At 41.3% G+C, this 24,226-nt stretch overlaps 1 protein-coding gene across 1 annotated transcript in view; it reads left to right on the top strand.

The window, feature by feature from the left end:
• Nucleotides 1–23,366, top strand: part of LOC124775053 (serine/threonine-protein kinase ATR) — a 354,997-nt gene extending 331,631 nt beyond the window's left edge. Inside the window, exons 42-43 of the mRNA XM_047249842.1 lie at nt 6,528–6,767; nt 23,039–23,366. Coding sequence (XP_047105798.1) covers nt 6,528–6,767; nt 23,039–23,212 — 414 coding nt within the window. The 3' untranslated portion in view covers nt 23,213–23,366. The remainder of the gene's footprint in view (nt 1–6,527; nt 6,768–23,038) is intronic.
• The last annotated feature ends 860 nt before the right edge of the window (nt 23,367–24,226 follow it).

Raw genomic sequence — 24,226 nt, 5'->3', positions numbered from 1 at the left:
CCGGGACTGCCAGAGACACATTCTCGCGGTATTTAACCGCATTTGGAGCGAAGGCGTGTTCCCGTCGCAATGGCGAGAGGGTCTTATTGTCCCCATCTTGAAGCCCGGTGCGGACCCACTGGCGGTGGACAGCTATCGTCCCATTACCCTCACCAATGTTTTGTGCAAATTGCTCGAACGTATGGTGGGGCGGCGTTTGTGTTGGGTCCTTGAGTCGCGCGGTCTCCTCGCTCCATCCCAGGGTGGCTTCCGTCGGGGCCGGTCTGCCACGGACAATTTGGTGCGGCTGGAATCTGCTATTCGTACGGCCTTTGCCCGACGTCAGCATCTCATTGCTGTATTTTTCGATCTGCGGAAGGCGTATGACACCACATGGAGGCATCACATCCTCGCCACGTTGTATGAGTGGGGTCTTCGTGGTCGGCTCCCGGCTTTTCTTCAAACCTTTCTATTGCACCGCTCTTTCCGGGTGCAAGTCGGTGCCGCCTCTAGTTCTTCTTATACACAGGAAAATGGGGTCCCGCAGGGCTCGGTGTTGAGTGTGTCCTTATTTCTAGTGGCCATTAATGGTCTGGCTGCAGCCGTGGGGTCGTCGGTGTCTCCTTCTTTGTATGCTGACGACTTCTGCAGCTCATTTAGCTCCACGACTACGGGAGTCGCCGAACGCAGGCTGCAAGTAGCCGTTCGCAAGGCAGCATCATGGGCTCTGACTCATGGTTTTCAGTTCTCTGCAGCCAAGACTCAAGTTATGCACTTCTGCAGGCGTCGGATGGTCCACCCTCATCCTGAACTTTACCTCGACGGCCACCTGCTTGAAGTGGTGGACACTTGCCGCTTCTTGGGACTCGTGTTTGATGCCCGGCTCACATGGGTTCCTCATATTACTCAGCTGAAGCAAAAATGCTGGCGGCACCTCAACGCCCTCCGCTGCCTTAGCCACACGTCTTGGGGTGCGGATCGCTGCACGCTGCTGCGATTGTACAGAGCCCTTGTGCAGTCTCGGCTTGATTATGGGAGCCTGGCCTATGGGTCTGCATCACCCTCAGTGTTGAAGTTGTTAGACCCCATACACCACTGTGGGGTCCGGCTTGCAACTGGCGCTTTTCGTACGAGCCCCGTGGATAGTCTACTGGTGGAGGCCGGGGTTCCCCCGCTGCGGATTCGCCGCCATCGACTGCTCGCCGACTATGCTGTCCACGTGCATTGCTCGCCAGGCCATCCCAATCATCGCCTGCTTTTCCCTGCCATGGTCCTCCATCTGCCCGAACGGCGACCTAGGTCTGGGCTTTCCGCCGCTGTCCGCGTTCGGTCCCTGCTGTCGGAATTGGGTTCATTCCCTCTTCCGCCTCCCTTCCGGGTCCGTGCACCTACGCCTCCCTGGTGTTTGTCCCGGCCGTCCGTCCGTCTGGACTTGGCACAGGGACCCAAGGACTCGGTTCCGCCTGTGGCCCTCCGTCGCCGTTTTCTTGCACTCCTCGCCTCATTTTCGGACTGTGAGACTGTCTACACTGATGGTTCCCTGGTTGATGGTCGCACTGCCTACTCTTTTGCTCATGCTGCCCATGTTGAGCAGCGCTCCTTGCCGGCTGGCTGCAGTATTTTTACTGCAGAGCTGGTGGCCATATTGCGCGCTCTTGAGCATATGCGTTTCTGCTCAGGTAGGTCCATCGTGATCTGCAGTGACTCCCTGAGCAGCCTTCAGGCCATCGACCGCTGCTATCCCTCCTCTCCTCTGGTGTCCTCCATTCAGGAGTCTGTTTCCGCCATTGCCCGTTCTGGTCGTTCGGTGGTCTTGGTTTGGACGCCCGGTCATGTTGGCATCCCAGGGAACGAACGTGTAGACAGGCTGGCCAAAGGGGCGATCGATGCCCCGGCTTTGGAGATCGGCCTTACGGCTCGCGACCAGCAGCTGGTGTTGCGCCGTAAGCTGATTGGGATGTGGGCTGCTGAGTGGCGTGGCATGACAGCCCCGAATAAACTGCGGGCTGTCAAGGGGACGACTGATGTGTGGCGTTCCTCCCTGCGGGCTTCTCGCAGGGACTCGGTAGTCCTGTGTCGGCTGCGCATCGGCCATACATACCTGACGCACGGCCAACTGTTGCGTCAGGAGGATCCCCCCTTGTGTCGGTGTGGGTCCCGGCTGACGGTTGGCCACATTTTGCTGGAGTGTCCTCGACTGCGCACACTCCGGCAATCTTTTAATCTCCCGGGCACTTTGGCTTTGGTTTTATCCGACGATGCCTCCATGGCTGACACTGTTTTACATTTTATCCGTAGTAGTCCTTTTTATGGTTCGATTTAGGGAGGTCCTGCGCCTTTCCCTTTCTGTGTCTTTTGTCCTTGTCTGTTGCTGTTCTGGTGTGCCGTCAGATGATTGACTCTTTCCCTTTTTTTTTTTTTTTTTTTTTTTTTCTCGTGGTCAGTCAACCAGTCTCCGGCCATCCTCCTTTCTTCTGTTTCTTTCTGTCTGGTGTTCCTCTGTCCTGTTCTTGTCTGTAGTGTTTGTTGCTGCATTTGTGTTCTTTTAGCGCCTGGGGGGACGTCTCCTCCCCCTTTGGTTTTTACCTGCTCCGTAGATTTTCGGCTCGCCTGATTTTTGGAATGGGGGACTGATGACCTTCGCTGTTTAGTCCCCCTTAAACATCCCAACAACCACCACCACCATGAGTTACCACAATTGTTGTAGGATTAATTATAATTTTGAGCAGTCAGATTTGTTCTGAATTACATAGAACACAACAAACAATATATTTCAACATATTTAATGTATATTGATCTCCATATGCCACGTAAAATCCCATAGGGAATAGCTATTTCTACTTTACAACAATTTGCAATTTTTGCAGAATGCCTTTAAGTGCAGATGAGAAGAAGAAGGCAGAAATTGAAAGATGAAGGCAGATATTAAGAGTATGAAATCAAACACAAGGAAACTATGAAACAATTCAGGAAAAAGAAGCAGGAACAGGAAAAATGTTTGAGTAAAAGAGAATGTGAGAGGATTGCTGCAGATAGGAAATGGAATGTTAGAGAAAGAGTTGCCAAGTACAGGAAGTAGCTAAAGGAAGCATCTTCAGCTACACCAAGTAGTTCTGCTTCTCCACCACATAAAAATAGGTCTTCATTGGGAAAAACCATATTGAAAGAGAAACGTGTACTTCCAGCATCACCCACAAAACAAAAATGTGTTATTAGAAGGTTGTATCATACATTTGTTGAACCTTTAGAAGTAGAAGGAATCTCTAAACAAAAAATAAGTGATGAAATAATAATTGCAGTGAGCAAATTCTATGAAAGGGATGACATTAGCAGACAGGCCCCTGGATGCAAAGACGTGACTGTAGAAGATGAGAAAGGTAAGAGTAATTTGCAAGTATGACACTTGATGTTTCCTTTGAAAGAAACCCATGCAATGTTTTGTGAAGCAAATAGCACAGTGATTGGTAAAAATAAATTTGCAGAATTAAGACCCAAACATGTCATGCTTGCCAATAAATTTCAACACAACGTGTGTCTCTGCAGATATCACGAGAATCTCATCTGTGCTATTAACTCTCTTCATAGCATAGTATCTCGAATACCTAAGTACACCAGTAACTGGCCAGAATTTTTTGTATGTGCGGAGCCTACAGCCGATTGTTGGTTGGGAAAGTGCATGAAATGTAAAGATTTATTGGCAGCTAAGCTTCTTGATTTATGTACTGGTGTACAAGAGTACAGCATGAAGTGGTATGTGTGGCAGGAGAGTGTTGAGAGAATTTTGAAAGAAGAGGAAGAAGGTACTTTACAGAATCTTATTGATCATATTCTTACCATGGGACCTAAATTTTTAGAGCACTGCTACTTTAAGAGAGAACAGTCAAAGACCTATCAGAGTGATAAGGATTCACTGCCTTCCATGATGCTAACTGCCATGATGCAAATCGATTTTTCTGAAAATTTTACGTGTGAGAATCAAGATGAAATTCAAAGTGCACATTGGCATCAGAATCAAATCAGTATGTTTATTGCCATGATTTGGCATTCAGGTACTTCTCACCACTACTTGTTGGTAGCTGATAATCTGGATCACACAAAAAACACTGTCATTCCCTATGTTGGTAGACTTCTTGAAGAACTACCAAAACATATTAGGTAAGTTACAATCTGGTCAGATGGTCCTGCTTCCCAGTTTAAAAACAGATATATTGCAGGGGCTATAAAAGTTCTAAGTAAGAGTCATGCCAAAAGAATTACACGGAAGTACTTTGCAACTTCTCATGGGAAGGGGCCAGTGCATGGAATTGGTGGGGCTGTCAAACACCAAGTTTGGTCTTGTCTGAAAAGCAGTAGGACACACCACTTTATCAGCTGCAGAGGAAAACACTAACAGAACAGAAAAATCACTAAATATACAAGTATATGACTGGGTGGTGGCAAAATATGACAATTCATATTTTCCTGGTAATGTTACTAAAATTGAAAATGGTGAGTTTAAAGTTGATGTTATGATGAAAGATGGGAAGTTTTAGAAGTGGCCTGCAATTAAAGATGAGATATACTCCACTACAGACAAGATTGTCAGAAAAGTGAACCCTCCAAGTGTTCTAAATTCCCGTGGTTTTTTCAAGTTTGACTGTGATCTGTGACAATGTAACGTGAGTTACCGTATGTTGTAACGTGAGTTATGTGTTCATTACATTTTAATATTTATTTTATTAAGGATTAAATGTTTGGAACTTTGTTAAAATACTTGTATGATCTTCTGGTATTGTGTGTAAAACTTACAAGAAATGTTCACATAAAACAGAGCAGACTTTTGTATTTTCTTTATCATATGCAAAAGCCATTTCTTGGAAATGTAACATGAGTTATCAAGAATAATTATAAGATGTGGTTTTATAAATATAGTAATGTAACAATTATTGTGATATAGGTTTATAGAGCATTCTGTACAAAGTATGTTTTGAGGTATAAAAATATTTAATAGAAACATATCCCTCTGTTAATTGTCCAAAACTTATACTATAAACATCACTTAGTAACATGTGTTACCATGGAATGACCCCTATGTCATTCTCAACACAGCGACAGAGATGAAGTCTAGTTAGATAATAGTATAATAGTCCTGTAGTGGAGACTGATAATTAAGGGAGCCTTGGCATGAATCATGAATTAGTTAGTCTAAACCATTGAATTGGTTGTTTCTCCAAACTTCTTCATAGTAAGATCAGGATAGTATTTAAACAAGGTAATGATGAAAGACAGCACAGACCTTGGGCGAGCAACTGAATGGAATGGACAGTGTCTGGAAAGGAGGATGTAAGATGAACATGAACAAAAGTGAAACAAGGGTAATGGAATGTAGTCGAACTAAATCAGGTTATGTTGAGAGAATTAGATTACGAGATGAGACACTAAAAGTAGTAGATGAATTTCGCAGTTTGGGCGATAAATAACTGATCATGGCCAGAATAGAGGATATAAAATGTAGAGTGACATTGGCAAGAAGAGATATTTGTTAACGTCGAATATAAGTTGAAGTGTTAGGAAATATTTGCTGAAGGTATATTTCTGGAGTGCAGCCTGCCATGGAAGTGAAACGTGGATGATAAACAGTTCAGTCAAAAAGAGAACAGGAACTTTTGAAATGTTGTGCTACAGAAAAATGCTGAGGATTAGATGGGTAGATCATGAGAAGGTACTGGATAGAATTGGGGAGAAAAGAAATTTTACTAAAAGAAGGGATCGATCGATAGGACACATTCTGAGACATCAAGGATTCATCAATTTAGAAATGGAGGGAAGTGTGGAGAGTAAAAATTTTAGAGGGAGGCCGAGAAATGAATAAAGTAAATAGGTTCAAATGGCTGCAGGCTGCAGTAACTGTTCTGAGATTAAGAAGCTTCCACAGGATGGAGTAGTATGGAGAGCTGCATCAAACCAGTCTGTGGACTGAAGACCACTGCAGTAATGATCAATTGTTTGCATGATTGTAGTAGTACAGGACAGACAATACTCTGGGGTCTTTATTCCATTGATGGTGCCCCATTAAGTCTAACTTACTCCTCACTCAGACATAAATTTTATTTTCCATGTGATCTTTCCAAAAGACTCGTGTCTTCTCTAGAGCTAATAATTAATAATAGCAGTGTCTTTGCTCTTGATAGCTCAAGATGAGTTTGATGTCCACTGTGGTGCCTTATGTAACTGTATCATTCACAGTTATTGGTAATGACAATATTACAAAAAGGATAGATTGCTACTCACCATACAGAGGAGATGTTGAGTCACAGGCAGGCACAACAAAACGACAGCTATACATTTGAGCCTTCAGCCAAAAGGCCTTCTTTAAAGTAGGAGAGAGAAAACACACACAAGCACAACTTACATACATGATCACTGCCTCTGGCTGTTGTGGAAGTGTTCCTATTCATGAATGATCTGAAATGTTGTGTTGGTATTTATATGTGCATTTTTGCAGCTACAAATTTCTCCACTGTTGACACTCACCTTTAAAACTAACTGTCGGATTGCTCTGCTTCCAGGGTGAGAATTTCGACTGTCCAGAGGTAGTACCATTTCGTTTGACACACAACATGGTTTCAGCTATGGGTCCGTTAGGAGTGGAAGGACCATTTCGACGTGCCTGTGAGATCACACTGCGCTTACTGCGCACAAAAAGTGACACTCTAATGTGTGTTTTGAGGCCTTTTGTGTATGATCCAATTATTTCATGGAAGAACAAGAGTTCAGTGAAGAAAAATGAGGAAATGACAAATGAAAGGGTAATGATTACTGTTATTACTATTATTTAATGTTAGACAACCTTAATTTAATCATGTATTTGCTCACTAGTTATGTATATTTTGTAGTACACTTGTAAATGTGAACAGACAGTGTCTCATTGTACAATTTTTAAGTTAGTACTAATTTGAGTTACATCATTTACTTTCTGTTTTGTGTAATCTTTCAAAATTATGCAGGCAGCATGTCTGTGTCCTGTCATGTGGCCCTTTCTCCCTTTCCTGCAGATATTTTCAACTTCATATGTCTCTTGCCAGTTTATTTGCTCCACTGCATTCATATTTTTCAGAAATGTTACATGTATCTCTCTTCATGTTTTGCTTAGGAAACCAAATATAACTTTCTTTGTATGCTATCCAGAATGGAAGTCAAACATTTTAAAAATAACAATATGACCAGGAGTCTCATGAGGCACTATGGAAAGCATGCTGTGTTGTGTAGTGGAAATGAAATGAAATGATTGTGTGGCATTGTTGGCTGGGGGGCCCCATCCAGGGGAGTTCGGCCACCGGGTTGCAAGTCTTATTTCAGGTGATGCCACATTGGGTGACTTGTGCGTTGGTGATGATGAGACGAGGATGAGAACAACACAATGCCCAGTCCTTGAGCAGAGAATATGTCCAACCTGTCCGGGAATCAAAGCCAGGCCTGCTGCATTGTAGGCAAACACGTTACCACTCAGCTAAGCAGGCGGACGTTGTGTAGTGTTACCAGAAAGTATAAAATGACAAGTCTAATGAGACAATGGTGTACACAATATTTCCCACAATAAGTCAACAAGGTGAATTGAAGCAGTTTGATTGAGACATAATTGTAGTGGGCAGGAATTCTGATCAGTTTTGCAATTGTCAGATTAATTGTATAGTAGAAACATTCAAAACTAATCACACACTGATAGAACCAAGGAGTCAAACAGACCACTAAACTCTTAAAGTGTACTGTGTGTCAGACATGATTGTCATCACTATCACTACATAAGACTTCCATTGCCCGAGTGCTGTATTTACCTGACTAGAATGTGAACCTGAATATAAGACCACCCCTTTTCTCAAAAGGCCATTTGTGAGTTCACATTTGTAACGTATTCTGACTATACAAAATTAGAACCTGTTTTATAGATATTTTATATCTTCCGAAAAGGTGACATTATACCTATTAAAAACTTATATCATTTATTGATTGTTTACATATTAATAGTACAAGAAGAAATAAAATTAAAAAAAAGGTTTACATTAATTTTTATCTTCACTTTCTTTTTTGTGCTTACCATCTAACCCAGTAACCCGTAGTATTACTATTTTTAGTGTTGTTGTTGTTGTTGTTATTATTATTATTATTATTATTATTATTATTATTATTATGAATAGGATAGTTGCAACACACCATATAGTGGCGATGCTGAGTCACAAATAGGCACAGCAAAATGACTGTCAGAGAGTGAGCTTTCAGCCAACAAGACCTTTGTCAGAAATAGAAAAAACACACACACACACACACACACACACACACACACACACACACACACACACAAACACACATGCAACTCACACACATGACCACAGTCTCTGTATGCTGAGGTCAGACTGTGAGCTGTGGCACATGATGGGAGAAGCAAAAATGTGGTGGGATAAGGAGGGGGAGGGGAGGTGGAGGGGGAGGGGGAGGGGTAGCAGGAGCAGGGTGGGCTTGGGGGACGGTTCAAAAAATGTTCAAATGTGTGTGAAATCTTATGGGACTAAACTGCTAAGGTCATCAGTCCCTAAGCTTACACACTACTTAACCTAAATTATCCTAAGGACAAACACACACACCCATGCCCGAGGGAGGACTCGAAGCTCCGCTGGGACCAGCCGCATGGGGGACGGTAAAGTGCTTCTTGTGGAAGTGTGCAGGGATGAGGTGGAGAGAGGGTAGGGCAACTAGGTGCAATCGGGCGGTTGGCTGGGGGGGGGGGGGGTATAGTGGAAAAGGAGAGAAATAAAGAGACTGTGGATGTGTTGGTGGAATACAGGGCTGTGTAGTGCTGAAATGGAAACAAGGAAGAGGCTAGATGGCTAAGGACAATGTGTAACAAATGTTGAGGCTAGGAGGGTTATGGGAGCATAGGGCATATTGCACGGGGGGGGAACCCACCTGTGCAGTTCAGAAAAGCTGGTGTCAGTGGGAAGGATCCAGATGGCAAAGGCTGTGAAGCAGTATTGAAATTAAGAACGTCATTTTGGGCAGTTTACTCAACAACGGGGTGGTCCAACTGTTTCTTGGCCACAGTATGTCAGTGGCCATTCATAGGCACAGACAGCTTGTTGGTTGTCATGCCCGTCAGCACAGTGGTTGAAACTTAGATTGTATATCACATGATTGATTTTACAAGTAGTCCTGTCTTTGATGGGATAGTTCATGCCTGCGACTGGACTGGAGTAGGTGGTGGTGACGGGAGGATCCATGGGACAGGTCTTACATCAACGTCTATTACATGGGTATGAGCTACGACCAAGGGCTGAGAGAAGGGGTTGTGTAGGGTGGGCGAGGATTTTGTGTAGGTACAATGGACAGTGGAATAGCACTGTGGAATAGGTGGGAGGGATGATGAGTAGGACATTCCCCGTTTCAGGGTATGACGAGAGGAAGTTGAAACCCTGGAGGAGAATGTGATTCAGTTAATCCAGTCCTGGTTGGTACTGAATCATGACAGGAGAGCTCCTCTGTGACCATACAGTAGGACTTTGAGAGGTGGTGGATGACTGGAGAGATAAGGCATGGGATATCTGTTTCTGTGCAAGGTTGAGAGGGTAATTACAGTCTGTGAAGGCCCTTGTAAAACCCTGGGTATATTTGAGAGGGATCGCTCATCACCACAGATGAAATGGCCACAGGTTGCTAGGCAGTATAGAAGGGACTTGTTGGTGTGGAGTGGGTAGCAACTGTCAAAGTGGAGGTATTGCTGGTGATTGGTAGGTTTGATATGAACAGAGGCCCATGAATAGGTTGGTATAGGATGGTGCCATGCAGATGCCCATAGCCATATCTTGGATTTGTTTGTAGGTAATGTCTTCGAAGGAGATGTTATTGTGGATGAGGATATAATTGGTCATGGTAACTAGGAAGGGAGGTCATAGGATGAGGTGGTCATAGGTTTGAAATCTGTTGGGTGTTGGGAAATATATTGCTCAATAGCGGTAAGGCCATGGGGATGTTAGTGTTAAGGGAGATTGCATCAATAGTGACAAGCAGGGCATCATGTGGTAAAGGAGTATATTTTATACAGGAGGGCAGGTTGAGGGTAATAGGCTGAAGGTGTTGGTCTACAAGATTCTTTCAGTGGGGCACAGTAACTGGCAATAATGGAGCGTCCTGGGTGGATGCGTTTATGGACTTTATGAAGCATGTAAAAGGTAGGAGTGTAGGGAGTGGTAATGGTGAGGAGAGAGATGGACTCTGGGGAGAGGTTCTGGGATGGGCCTAAGGATTTGAGTAGAGACTGGAGATCCTGCTGGATTTCTGGAATGGGGTCACTGTAGCATGGTTTGTAGGTGGATGAATCTGACAGCTGGTGGAGTCCTTCTGTCAGGTAATTCTTGTGATTCAAAACAGCAGTGGTGGAGTTTGTAAGCAGGTAGGATTATGTCAGGATCAGTTTTTAGGTGGTGTATTGGGGTTCTTTCTGTGGATGTAGGGTTAGTTTGCATGTTGAGGGGTTTGGGGAACGGTGATGAGGCAAGGTTCGAGGTTAAGAAATTCTGGAAAGTTGACAGGGGGTGATTTGGTGGCAGTGGTGGTGGATCATGTTGAGTGGAGGAGTGAACTGTGTTAAGCAGGGTTCAACATTGGTTTTTGGTTGAGTCAGATTGGTATGATTGGTGGTGAAAAAGAAGTTCTACTGTAGGGACTGGAGGAAAGAGAGACGGTCTTTGACTAATCCTGTGTGACTGAATTTGGGAGTGGGGCAAAAGTGAGGCCTTTGGAGGGGACTGATAGTTTTGCATGGCTAAGGCTTTTGGAGGAAAGGTTCACAACTGTCTTTCCAGTTTGTTTAGGGTTCCGGATTCTGTATAGTGGTGGTAAGGAGGTTTTGAAGGTGGGGTAAATGTAATTGGTCTGCAAGACAGGATTTGTCAGCTACGAAGGGATGTGGGGTAGGTTAGGAGATTGTTGTAGAGGTTGTGGATAGTGGTAGTTCGAGGTCGGAGTTGGAAGTGAACAGGCTGGAGAGTTTTTTGAGGTGGCATTGTGCATGTTGCTGTAGTTCCTGGAGGGCAAGTGTTTCAGTGTGTGATGTGGTATTCAGGTATTTGGGATTGTATAACAAGAGAATTTTGTGGATGGAGAGGAGGTATTGCAAGGAATGTTGGGCCTGAATGATATTATTTTGCAGCACTACATTGGTGAGGGTTAAGGACTGGCGGAATCTGAACAGATGGAGAGCATTGTGGAAGAATGGGATGCATCCGGGGATGGGTAATTTGATGGTAAGGCCGTTTAGGGGGTTTCTACAAGCCAAGCAACAACTTCCAGAAATCGTTAGCCATGACCTTGCCTTACCATCTTTCCCCAAATCCCTCAACGTGCAAGTCAACCTTACATCCAGAGAAAGAACCCCAATCCACCACCAAAACACTGATCCCAACCTTATAATCCTACCGGCTGACAAAGGCTCCACCACCGTTGTTTTGAACTGCAGGTATTACCTCGCAGAAGGACTCTGTCAGATTCATCCACCTACAAACCCTGGCACAGCGACCCCATGCCAGAAGTCCCCAGTCTCTCCTCAAATCCTTAGGCCCACCCCAGAACCTCTCCCCTAGTCTGTCTCTCTCCTTAGCCCTACCTCTCTTGCACTCTCCTTCTACATGCTTCCCAAAGTACATATACCCAACCACCCAGGCCTCATTGTGGCCAGTTACTGTGCCCCCTCTGAGAGAATCTCTTCTCTTGTAGACCAACACCTTCAGCCTATTACCCACAATCGACCCTCATATATAAAGTATATGAGCCATTTCCTCCACCGACTCTTCACAGTTTCTGTTCCTTTACCACATGGGCCCTTCTCATTGTTATTGATGCAACGTCCCTTTACACTAACATCCCTAATGCCTATGGCCTTAACTGCTATTGCCCAATGCCTGGCGGACTCCAAACCTACCAAAATGTCCCTTCCATACAGCCTAGCTACCCATGGCTGTTGCATCTGTAGTGATGAGCAGTCCCTCTTGAAATATACCAAGGCCTTCACAGACCGAGATTACCCTCCCAACCTTGTATGAAAACAGATCCACCGTGCCTTCTCTCACCAGTCACCCAATAACTCCCAGAGTCCCACTGTTCAACTGCAGAGGAGCATTCCCCTTGTAACTCAATACCATCCAGGACTGGAGCAACTGAATTACATTCTCCTCCAGGGTTTCGACTACCTCTTGTCACCGAGCAAGGTGGTACAGTGGTTAGCACACTGGACTCGCATTCGGGAGGACGATGGTTCAATCCCGCGTCCGGCCATCCTGATTTAGGTTTTCCGTGATTTCCCTAAATCGCTCCAGGCAAATGCCGGGATGGGTCCTTTGAAAGGGCACGGTCGCCTTCCTTTCCCATCCTTCCCTAACCTGATGAGACCGAGGACCGCGCTGTTTGGTCTCTTCCCCCCAAACAACCCAACCCCAACCCAACTGTCACAACTGTCACCTCTTGTCATGCCCTGAAATGAGTGATGTCCTACCCACTATCCTTCCCACCCCTCACACAGCAGTATTCTACCACCCACCGAACCTAAACAGTATCCTCGTCCATCCCTACACAACCCCTGCTCCAGCCCCCTTGCCTCATGGCTCATATCCATGTAATCGACCTAGATGCAAGACCTGTTCCATACATCCTTCCACCACCACCTGCTCCAGTCTGGTCACAAGCATCATCTATCCCATCAAAGCCAGGGATACTTGTGAAACCAATCATGTGATCTACAAGCTAAGCTGCAACCATGGCGCTGTAGTTCTACATCGGCTGATTACTAACAAGCCGTCTGTTCAAATGAATTGCCACCGACATTTTGTGACTGAGAAACAGCTGGCCCACCCGGTTGCTGAGCACTCCACCCAACACAAGTTCTTAATTTCAATATTGCTTCACAGCCTGGATCCTTCTCACCAACATCAGCTTATCTGAATTGCTCAGGTGGGTGCTCTCCTGGACTATATGCTACATTCCTGTAATCCTCCTGGCCCCATCCTTCGTACTCGTTGTCCTCGCTCATTCCAGTTGCTTCCTCGTTCCCATTCCAACACTACACAGCCCTCTATTCCACCAATGCACCACCGCCTTTCTACTAGTCTCCTTTTCTCACTATTTGGTAGGTAGCAGCTATCCTTTTTCATAATATTGTCCATTCCATCCTGGATTTTCCATTGTTTAATAATAATAATTTTATCATCATCGTCATCATCATTGGTACCATATCTACATTTCTTCCTTCTGACACAGCTCCCACTGTATGTCATCTTCTGAGCTATCCATAGCATTGGGTACGCAGCACATTCTGAATCCTTTCATAATATGTTCACTTGAGATTCTGCCCAATGCAGCAATGTTCACACTGGTCCAGCATGGGTATTGAGGGTTTCTTTAACTCCTCTCTGTAGTGAGGGCATGATCTCCCTGAAGAAGCTGCTTGCTGTAAATCTCTCACAGATGAGCCTTAAAAAGTCTATTTACAACAATGTTAGTTACTTGGAGTTAGGTCATGCCACCAGGAATCCTTAAAGGCCTGTGTTGTGCTTTGGTATCACATCCTTAACATCTTAGGTGAGCAGCAACAATTTTCTTCAGTGAAGCAAACAGCCTGTGTTCTATTCCAAGCAGCCTACGGCCATTCTAGCATCAGGTCATTTGTCATCCATCCCTGTTCTTGGCATAAAAGAATAAGTCTTGCAGGCAGTTTTCCTTTTGTCATCATTTCTTTGCAATGAATTGCATATGGGTGTTGCTTCGTTCCACCTGCTAGTGCACCTTACATTACTGTCATTCTAGCCATTTCATTGCCGGAACTTGAAGCAACACTTTTAACGCCCTTCATGTTAACAGTAACATTTGATGGTTTACTGAAGGAAACAGGTGTCTGATCAGGATTGCCCATATGGCCTATCGAATAATCATGCCACTTCCTTCTATTGGTTAGCTGTAAAACTAAATGGCTATGGTCACCCATCGCAGTTTCAGGTTGCCTATCCACTGGCTTCCAGGGGCAACAGAACTTTTGATTTTCTGTATTTCATAAAATTATTGACTGAATTTAAAAAAAATTAAAATGCTGTCATAAACTACTCCTTAAGATATACAGTAAAACTTCATTTATACGTTTTTCAATGGACTACAGGGAAAAACTGTGTAAGTGTGAAAAACGTATATGTGAAATATAGCACCAAAATATCAAATTAATTGGTAAACACAAATGAAAAATCAAGTAAATAAAAATGTACATTCTCCAAAACATTATGCTGGCTTATTAGGTACCATACTTAACAAAGGTATAAAGAAAAATGTAAACCTCTGCACAGAAGGAAACTTCATTTCGTAAAAAAGTCCGTAATATTTGCTTGTTTTTCCTTTGACGTGGCAATAGCGTACACTGTACCCTCAAAACTTGATAACTCTGTCATCATTTCGTCAGAAACATTGTGGCACGTCACAGATTGTTCAATTATTTGTAATGCATTTACTGCATCATTAAATGTCACGGAGGAATGCTGAGGCTGTTCTGTATCATCCTCATCGTAAGTTTCTTCCTCGCAATGCACATTGAACACTCTCAGCGGTAGTCATGGGTTCTGTAGTGACAAGGCTTCCATCAACATCCACGTAATCCTCAAATGATGTGTGCTCTTCACGTCAATTCTGTTCTTCATTATTAGGTGAAATATCGTCAATATGTCCCTCATTTCCACCATGATCAGGGACTTCATTTCCAAATCGGGCTTTTCGGAAACAGTTCCGAATAGTATCGTCTTAAACTCTGTGACATGAAGCTGCATTGTAGTGCATTGCCTATCAGAAGAAACAAATTCATTAATGATTTCTCGAAGTGTTCTTTTCATTTCTTCCTTTTTTTCGATGTTTGCACATACCTGATGGCATGCTGCACAACCATTTCACAATAATGCAACTTGAAATTATGTATTACTCCAAGGTCAAGTGCTCACTCGTGCAATTCGCTGGAAAGAATTGCACAGTCACACTTCTCAGATAGGAAGTAAGGGGAGGATGCGCTGCACAACTGTCTATGAACAATAAAATCTTCCGGCCTGCTGCACCCCTTTTCGCATCGACACTTCGAAGCCAGCTTTCGAAAACTTTTGTCATAATCCACAATTTCTTGTTACTAGTGTATTTTGTGGGAAACGTGACAATGTTCTTAAAACAACATGGCTTGGCAAATTTCCTGATTGTAAGTGGGGGGAGCTTCTCACTCCCATCACTGTTAGCACATAACAGCAGGTACACCGTGTTTACGTTGTTTCCTTCTGTGGAAGTTCTCTCCTTTGAATGCCATTGTGCGGTCAGGCATTAGATTGTAAAACAAGCCTGCCTTATCCGCATTGAAAATGTTTTTGGGATCATATTGGGATGTCAGTTCTTTCAAACGCGTTTCCTTCCAATCTCGCACTGTCTCGGGATCGACACTTTTGATTTCGCCACATACATTCTGACAGCTGATGCCATGTCTTACCTTAAATTTGTGCAGCCAACCAGATGAAGCACTGAAATTTTCCACACCGAGTCGAATTGCAAATTCATTTGCTCTTTCATAAAACATTGGGCCACTAATAGGAATGCCTTCTGCTCTATGTTGCATGAACCACTGCAAGAAGCAGTCTTCCACGTCTTCATGTTTCCCGCCCTGAATGTCTGTCCGCCTGGTAGTGGAAATTCCGAACACACATGCACTATCTTCAATTTCCTTTGCCTTTGCTACTATAGAATTTAAAGTAGACACAGAAATTCCTAATTCCTTGGCAGTATTCCCTGGCTTTCGATTACTGTTTTCCTTCACAACTCTCAAAATTTGCTTTTCAGCGATAGTAATGCTTTTCTTTTTTCCGCCACTCATGTTACCAGTTCTCAAAATAATTAGAAATACAGTAATATGGTACTATAGCCTATACACTGTGAGGTGTGATGTGTTTAGGGATTCCGTAGTGACATGCAACAATTGTCCAGTTGTGCCTTAGTTCGGCAGAAGTTGTGTAATTTCGGAAAACAAATGAGTGCTACACCTACTACCAACCTTCCCTATGGCTATCACCACTGTCGTAATTCTTTGCTTCATACAATACTTTTCAGTACTGTGCAGTCTCTGTGTAACATCTGGTTTTCGTGACGACTCTATTATCACAGTTTATACTGTTGTTGCGTATCTGTCAATCTATAAAACAATTTCAAGTCAGTCGGATAAATATTAAGTGTTAGTTGGATTCGGATGCTCGCAACAAAGTTATTTTCTAGTTGGCAACTGTGGTGCGGTGTTGGAGCTTAGGCCGGTCTTATACTATCTAATTTTCTTTGACAATGATCTTTGACGTGGCGCAAAAGGGAGTATTACATTGTCGTGAAATATTTCATGAAAGTTCCTCCATAATGGCAGATGATGCCTTAATACTATTCTCTGCAGTTCAATTTTACTTACGGCATCAACGGTGTAGAATGCTGATGTTGGCAACACCACCTTAATAGAATGCAAATGTATTGTTATGAAATTTTCATTTTACAAGTATATCTAATTTACCGAGCGGACAAGGGTTCATACAAGAATTTGTCAACCACAGAGCAAGAACAGATTTAATTATTTACTTCGTGGTGAAATGAATTCCCAGCAATGAATGGTCATTCCCAACATCAACACACTATGACACCAATGCCGTAAGTAAAATTATACGTGGTCTGCTGTTGCGTGCAGTGCAATTGCATTGTCATTGCATTTGCAAGAGAAGCAGAAGAAAAGAACATGCTTGGGTGAAGCCGTCAACTTCGCGGCGAGATGCGAAACATTTACAACAAAATTTGCTATGTGAGCTGCAAGTCGAGGACGTAAAGTTGCATGAAAATCCCTTTGTGAATGGACGAGAGAACATTTCAATATGCACTCGAGAAAATAGCTCCTCATGTTATGAAGCTGAACACTCTCCTTAGAAATGCTACATCTGCAAAAGACCAGCTTACCGTAATACTGCGATTTCTAGCTACACTAGTTTACAGTAGTGGTATAGCGCTCTAATGCTTTAGTGCACATTGACAAAAACAATACCAGAAATGTTTGAAGCTAGTTATAATGCACTGAAGGAGGAATATGTGAAGGCAGATAAATTTAATACGTACTGGAATTATGAAAAATATGTGTTTTCTGTTCGATTTGAGTGTCCCAACCAGTGTAAGTTTGTAATCTTTGTACAGAAGTGCAAAAAGGATCAGTTGTAATATTTTAGTCTGTATCCTTTATTGGTCTTAAGAGTTTCTTCACAATCTCAAGAGGACCTCATTCACAGGCAAGTCTTTTCCAGCACACACTTAAAAATTATGTATCATTCAGTTGCACTACTAACAATTGTAACAAGTATGCCATATTTTCCATGTTTGAGGTAAATTTTGAAAGGACAATGACCTCTGGAAAGATATGGCATTTCATTAATTGTATTGTGAGGTCCACTTCTGAAGTACCTTCGGAATATTCCATTCATTTCATCAAGTACTTCACATAGCAGTGCAGATTTGTCACTTACACATATTTCTACCCTGGTGCATTTATCATCAAAGCGTAGAATTGTCAAGAGCTGATAATCCTCTTCTCTTACTCATACTTCCTCTATATATGGCTCTTCCCAATAAATTTGACCATAAATCAGATAACGAAATATTGGTTTCCTACTAAATTACAATTAAAATTCCCATCAAAGCATATATTTCAGAAACACTAGCAGGAGATACGTTTTTTTCTCTCGGTTTCTATATTTGTATGGTCAATTTTCTGTACCATTTCAGGATTGAAAAATTTCTTGAATGATTCACGTATATTTGCTCTTTCCCAGCAGTGGTTATTCCCTGATGTTCACAAAGTATGTTAGCAAAATTCCTTTTACAATGCCTTGGAGCTTCTGAAAGATACACCACACCAGAATTTGTAACGTGTTTGTTCCTTTAGTGTCCTCTGCTTCTTCATTTGAATGCTCTTCTGCTTCTGTTTCATCTGACTCAAAATCACTGAAATCTGATTATTCATCATTTACTAAAAGTTCAGCAAGAATTTATGGAATGTTAAAGCTTCTATAATTCATTTTAGAAGATCTACTTTACAAGAAAGACGCTTGTTCTACTGTGACAAACTGCTTCTAATGATGGTTAGTTATCAACGATGAAAATGAAACTCAACAATTAAACTCTCAACAAGTCACTGCAAAACTCACATTCAAGGTTTCCAAATGAAATTTGATAAAAGAAGAATGCTTGGGCTATATTTGTCTGTGCTAAGTGGTTGTAAGGAAGACAATAAAATTATGTCACTTACAGTACCATCCCAGGGCAAAATGTGCCATTCGGCATAAAATTTGTATTTTTTATTTGCAATTTTTAAAATTTTAATCATAGAATTGTATAGATAGTACTTTATAAGGTGAAAGACAAATAGAAAAAGGCACATAAATGCAGAAGGCTTGTGATTTTTTAATAAAAGAACTATGTTCAGGCAACTTTTACCTGTGCTTGGTGGTTGTAGAGTTAAGCACCAGTACGACTTCAAATTCCTCAATACATGCAATTGGAAAATTTCTGTTTATCTCCAAGACATTCTTTTAGATCATTTGTCGAGTAATCGGAAAGCCATCATTCCATTTCTCTTGCACTTGCTGCTCCAGTTTGTGAAACCTTCCCTGTGTAGATCCCCAAAAATTTGGCATGTAAAACTGTCATTTGTTAATGTATTCTTAATCTCACGCCATCCACAAACATTCACTTCTATGACACCAAATTTTCTTCCTGCTGCACAGTTGTTTGCGGCCTCTGCTTTATCAATCACCGTTAACTTAAAAGTAGTGTCATACTGTCTGTGTGAACGAATTGTGAACAGCAAACTCGTAGATCCACCTTTTTTGAGAGGTGCAGCTGTAATTTGCATCCATTATCAATTGCTACTAGTTACAGTTCTTACAGCGCTGGCAATATCAGCAAATTGAATGACAATCACTCAATGTTTTCTCAGTTCTACACAGCAGATTAACACTATAGCCAAATTGAAAATCAACAGTGCTGTAGACCAGTAGCAGCTTTAGCAGCATTGTTGAAGCTTATTTTTCATTTGTTATGTCACATTTCAAGTCTTTTGTGCAAACATATTTTAAAGCATTAATCTGTCTCCTGTAGAAATGTGCATAATGGCATAGTTTCAAAATCAATTCAGAGTTTCAAAATCGATTCAGTTCTAGCTAGAGATAGATTCAGGCGAACTGCAGTTTCAACATGGTAGATGTTCCTAAAAAGCCAAGACAAGTGATATACATTCACATAGTTGACAACACAGTGAAAATTTCTGCCTGTTCACAACTCTCCTCCCCACATTTGTTCTTGTGTTCAGTCAAGCTGGTGTCACTGTTCCCCCTCCAACCCTTACAAAATCTTGAAATTAAATCTGTACATGACCTCAGGTGCCAAAGCTTTATCTGTAACTGTAATATGAGCCCTGTATTAATCTATTACACTGTATAAAATCATTGATCTCACCGGTAATAGTTTAATCTGTGAATGTGAGACAACCTTGTATTTTTTGAATGATGAATTTGGGAAAGAACTCACCTTGTGATTGGGTAAATACGGTACATAGTCGGTAAAACAATGATTTATTGAGGAGTGATAAAACTTGGTATTCCTGCTCTTATTAAATAGAAGGAAGAATAGCTGTGTCATTACACTGATTAAGATGACAATATCATTTACCATTGGTGCAATGAAAGAAGATTTTATGAACTGATTGGTCACTGTGTGTAGTGTGCTATACAGATGGCCATATGTCAACGTGACATATGACTGGCAAATGATGTTTACGTAAATGCATTTGATGAGAGTGACGTGTTGGTGGTGGTGCTGGTGTTGGTGCTGTCGAGGTCAGGACCTATTTTTTCTGGTATAATTTCAAGTAATTAGTATGGGTGATAGTAAAATGATACGCATGTGATTATGAAAATATTTTATTCACAATGGAGCGACAGTTTGGAACCTGACCTTTTCTTTCTCAGCATAACAACACTCTTACTTGCAAAACAAGTCTTTTAAAGAAACACTTTGCTGCACTGGTCTTCTCAAAGGTCCAATGTGAACTCTATTGAACTTCTTCAGGAAAAAATTCGATTGGTTTGCTGCAAAACCTGGCAGTTATATTTCTGAAAGAATCAAAAACAATTTCTCAGTAGCAGCACCAAAACACACTTTGCATTACTGTCACACTGTCACCATATAGGTAATACACACTCACAATGACCACATGCTCTGCACGATTCCATTGCTCCATAGGCACTAAATGTCCATTACTACACAACAGTTTGCCCCCCCATACACACACACACACTTATTGAACATTCACACAGCTGCTAATGTTTCCCTTCCTCTGCACCACCTGCGCTTTCATAACGTCCATCCCCATTTCCCACAAGGACATCCCCGTCCCCATGTTGTCACAGTGGTAGTTTACCATTTTTCCATGTGAAAAGAGGACCTGTGATGGCTTTCTCAGTTTACATTCTGTTTTACATGGCAAAATTGTTGTGGGCTCTGAAGAAGAGGGTCATGCTATACCGTAGGTGTGTTCATCTATTGATCCAAATGTGGCAATTGGGAAAAGAAGAAGCAACTGTAAAATTTCACGGCTGAAAATATATCCTCTCTGGGAACAGGAGCTTCTCAGACACATTGTATAACATGCGGTCATAGAGTTATGAATCCTGTAATCCATTTGGCATTGCTGCACTGTAATGTGTCAAATAAGGAAAGACGAGGAACGCTATGTTTCAGTCCTCAGCTGTTAAGTTAATTTGTCTGACCAGCTCCAGGGAAATTTTGTGAGGTTTGTGATATTTATTTTGTCTGTTAATGGCTCTGGGATGCACTTTACTTGAACAATCCAAAATTGTAGATTTAAAAACACATTTAGTTCCACTTAAATTAACTTCGTTATTATTAAATAATAGGAGGAATGAAAATAACGCAATAAATACATTAACATGGTGTGGACTCTTATGTCATCTGTTGGTGTTATATAGAAAACTGTAGACCGTGCTGCTCTCTGCAATGTGTGTTTATATAATTGTAATGGACGCTGTGAATAAGTGTGTCTACTGAAAGTTACTGTGTTGAATTTGTGTGAATTTTGGTGCCAAAATTCAGGTAATACTAGTATTTCAAAGGAATTCAGCACTGTCTGCAGTTTCTACCACAACACCGACAGATGGCATAAGAGTCTGTTATTATCCAAACACATGGTAAGATGTGAAGTGTTGTAGGCACACCAAATTTTTTTGAATAACTGTATTTTTGAAGTTTTTTTATATTTTTACATTTTGTCTTTTTTTAAATTATTTTGCTGGCTACTTTTCGTGCTATCCTAGGGGCTTTTCATATTGATCCTGTGTTTGTATTTTGTATTTTTGGTGTGAATTTAACATTATATGTAAATATTTAAAACATTTTTTGTGAATAACTCATTGGATACCCTCTATTTCATAATAAAAAACGTAACATCAATTCATTGAATAAAAAAGTGCTGTAAATGTTCTTATTAATTATATAAAAATGATTTTAGCATATATTAATGAAATTTGCCCACCATTTGTGTTTCACAGTACCTTAAAAACATTGAACGTATACCAGTCAATTGCTTGAGAGGCAGTAAGTCCTGTCAGATTTAGTTCAGTAAGTCCTGTGAGATTTACTTCTAGTATTAGGCTGTGCTCTGTAATGTTACCTCTCTTGTCCGGGGAACATATCATCAGTTATTTTATATCAAATTATGACATGTGTTTAAAAACCTGTGTGGTCTTCCTGGTTTCAATAGTGGACCACAAGTCCCCGTCTGTCTATTCACTCTACTAACAGAGCATAAGAGACTTAAATATTTCACAAGAGAAGGTAACTTCACAGTACAAATACGAAATAATTTAATTACCTTACCTTGAAGACTCGTTGTTGTTTTTGCTCATTGTCTAGGGGTAACTTCTGGATTTGCTGTAATTGTTAGTACAATGGGTCCTTGGGTTCGTAATATGCTACGTAAGAACTGATACTATTTAAAGCTTTACATATTATGTATTTTCGTAATATTGTCTTCATAACAATTAGTAGTTCACCAGTATAAGCTTTTCCAACATAAGTCATTGTCTCAAAGCGTCTGTTTCTCACGACTTCTCAAGACTCACTGTCTCTTAGATTCACCAAATCACGACTGTCCCTTAGTCTTGCCCGGCCAACTGTTTCTGCATTAACAATCAAAGACCTTACAAAGTACACAGGTTTGCCAACATGAATTGAGCATAGATATTTTATACATCACACTATACACTTATGAAAACAGTACGAAAATTGAATAGAGTTCTCAAGTAGTTCTGCAGCAATACATAATATGATTGTCCTGCAAATTATTAGTTTTTATAATAAAATGATAATATTTCAGTTGATGTTGACTGTAATTTTATATTAATATAATTGTTCTTTCATGTCGATTCACGGCACCCCATAGCTCGCCAGCCGATGGTATCGATAGTTTCAGTAGTCCGTTACATTACAACTCACAATCATCAAACCAGTTATATCAAAAATGGCAATTTTATTATCTTGCCCCCTCTTTGATAAATTTCTCTGGACACCCATGATATGTAATTACTATATCACAAAAAGTAAATGAGAACACAAGTTGAATTGTGGTAATTTTATGGCTTCTCTGAATCATAGCAAATTGCATGGTCTGTTACTTAGTGCTCAATTTTGCTGTATTGTTTCATTTTATTTCAACACTGTATCTCTTGTAGGTAGTTCATTTATAAAGTTCCTTTTGAATGTTGAATGATCGGGAGGAAAAAAAGAAAAAAAAATTACTGTGTGAGTCTTGTGGCTTGACTCATCTGTTGGAGAATATTTATTGTTTTAACATTATCGATGGTACTGTGCCTTGGAAACTTGTATTTTATCTGTACACCATTTGCTATTAAAAGGATGTTTATTTCTTACGTTGTTGCAGGCTGTGCAAAATCTTGCAAGAATAGAGCAACGTTTGAAAGGGGTGTTGCGGTCTGTGAGCAAACCGTATTCATTCCCACTATCTGTAGAAGGACAAGCCAATAGTCTCATTATGGAAGCAACCAGTATTGATAATCTCTGTCGAATGTACATTGGCTGGGGGCCATACCTGTAAAAGGGAAACAGTTCAAGTCCAAGTGAAGGGAGAACATTCCTCTTGTATTCTTAATAAACATTACTCTGCTGTGATAATTTAAATTATTTTGTATTGTATGTACTCTATTTGCTTATGTATTAAAGTTTCACACTGAGAATTTTGTACAGAGCAACATGATTTTGTATTAAACTGGTAATTATACCTATTTCCTTCCTTCTATTCCATTTGCCTAGTATTTACTCTGAGACAACTTCATACTATCATCGAACGAGTGATGGTTCACATACCAAAATAAATATTTTTTTTCTGTTTGAGATTGTGGATGTCTGACAAGAATGCAGATAATTAAATACTACTATGCATTATTAATTCATTATATGTTATTAAAACTTTCTGCTAATGTTTGGGAAGAAAGAATCTTGCGCTACTAGTAAAATATTAGTGTAGAAGAGATACTACAGCTTTATACACTGATTGAAACAGTTAGGAAATCAGTCCACATAGCCTCAAATATCTAAGTAATGTTTCATTGGGACAATTTTAATTACAGCATTTCAGCATCATAACAAGAAAAGGAAAGGAAGTCAATCCATTCACGAACTTGACTGGTATAACTACATTGCTCCAAATATTGATGTCCTTTGGTCATTGGCATTTGATTTTAGTCTCCACATTGGTACAGTTAAAGGTGGTGCAACACTTCAACACCATGACATGTGAAAACCTGTTGCATATCAGGGGATTGGCGGGACAGAAGCTGATCTGTTGCTGCATGAGGTAGCAGATGCCATTGATGGGCCACAAAGTGTAACGACACAATTGTTGACTCACTTTCAAGCAACAACTGGTATTAGTTTAAGGTTAGACAAGATCAGCAGTAAACTTTGCAAATAACAACAGGATTGTGAATACCAGTATGCAGTTGTCATCACAACAGTGACCTCGTTGCATAACATAACCTATTTATGACTGGGTCGGTAGAATAACCAGGTACCATGGTATACAGCTTATTCATTATATGTATTCCAAAAT

The sequence above is a fragment of the Schistocerca piceifrons genome, chromosome 2 (assembly GCF_021461385.2).
Source record: "Schistocerca piceifrons isolate TAMUIC-IGC-003096 chromosome 2, iqSchPice1.1, whole genome shotgun sequence".
NCBI lineage: Eukaryota > Metazoa > Arthropoda > Insecta > Orthoptera > Acrididae > Schistocerca > Schistocerca piceifrons.
This window is presented reverse-complemented; position numbering and strand designations above follow the sequence as displayed.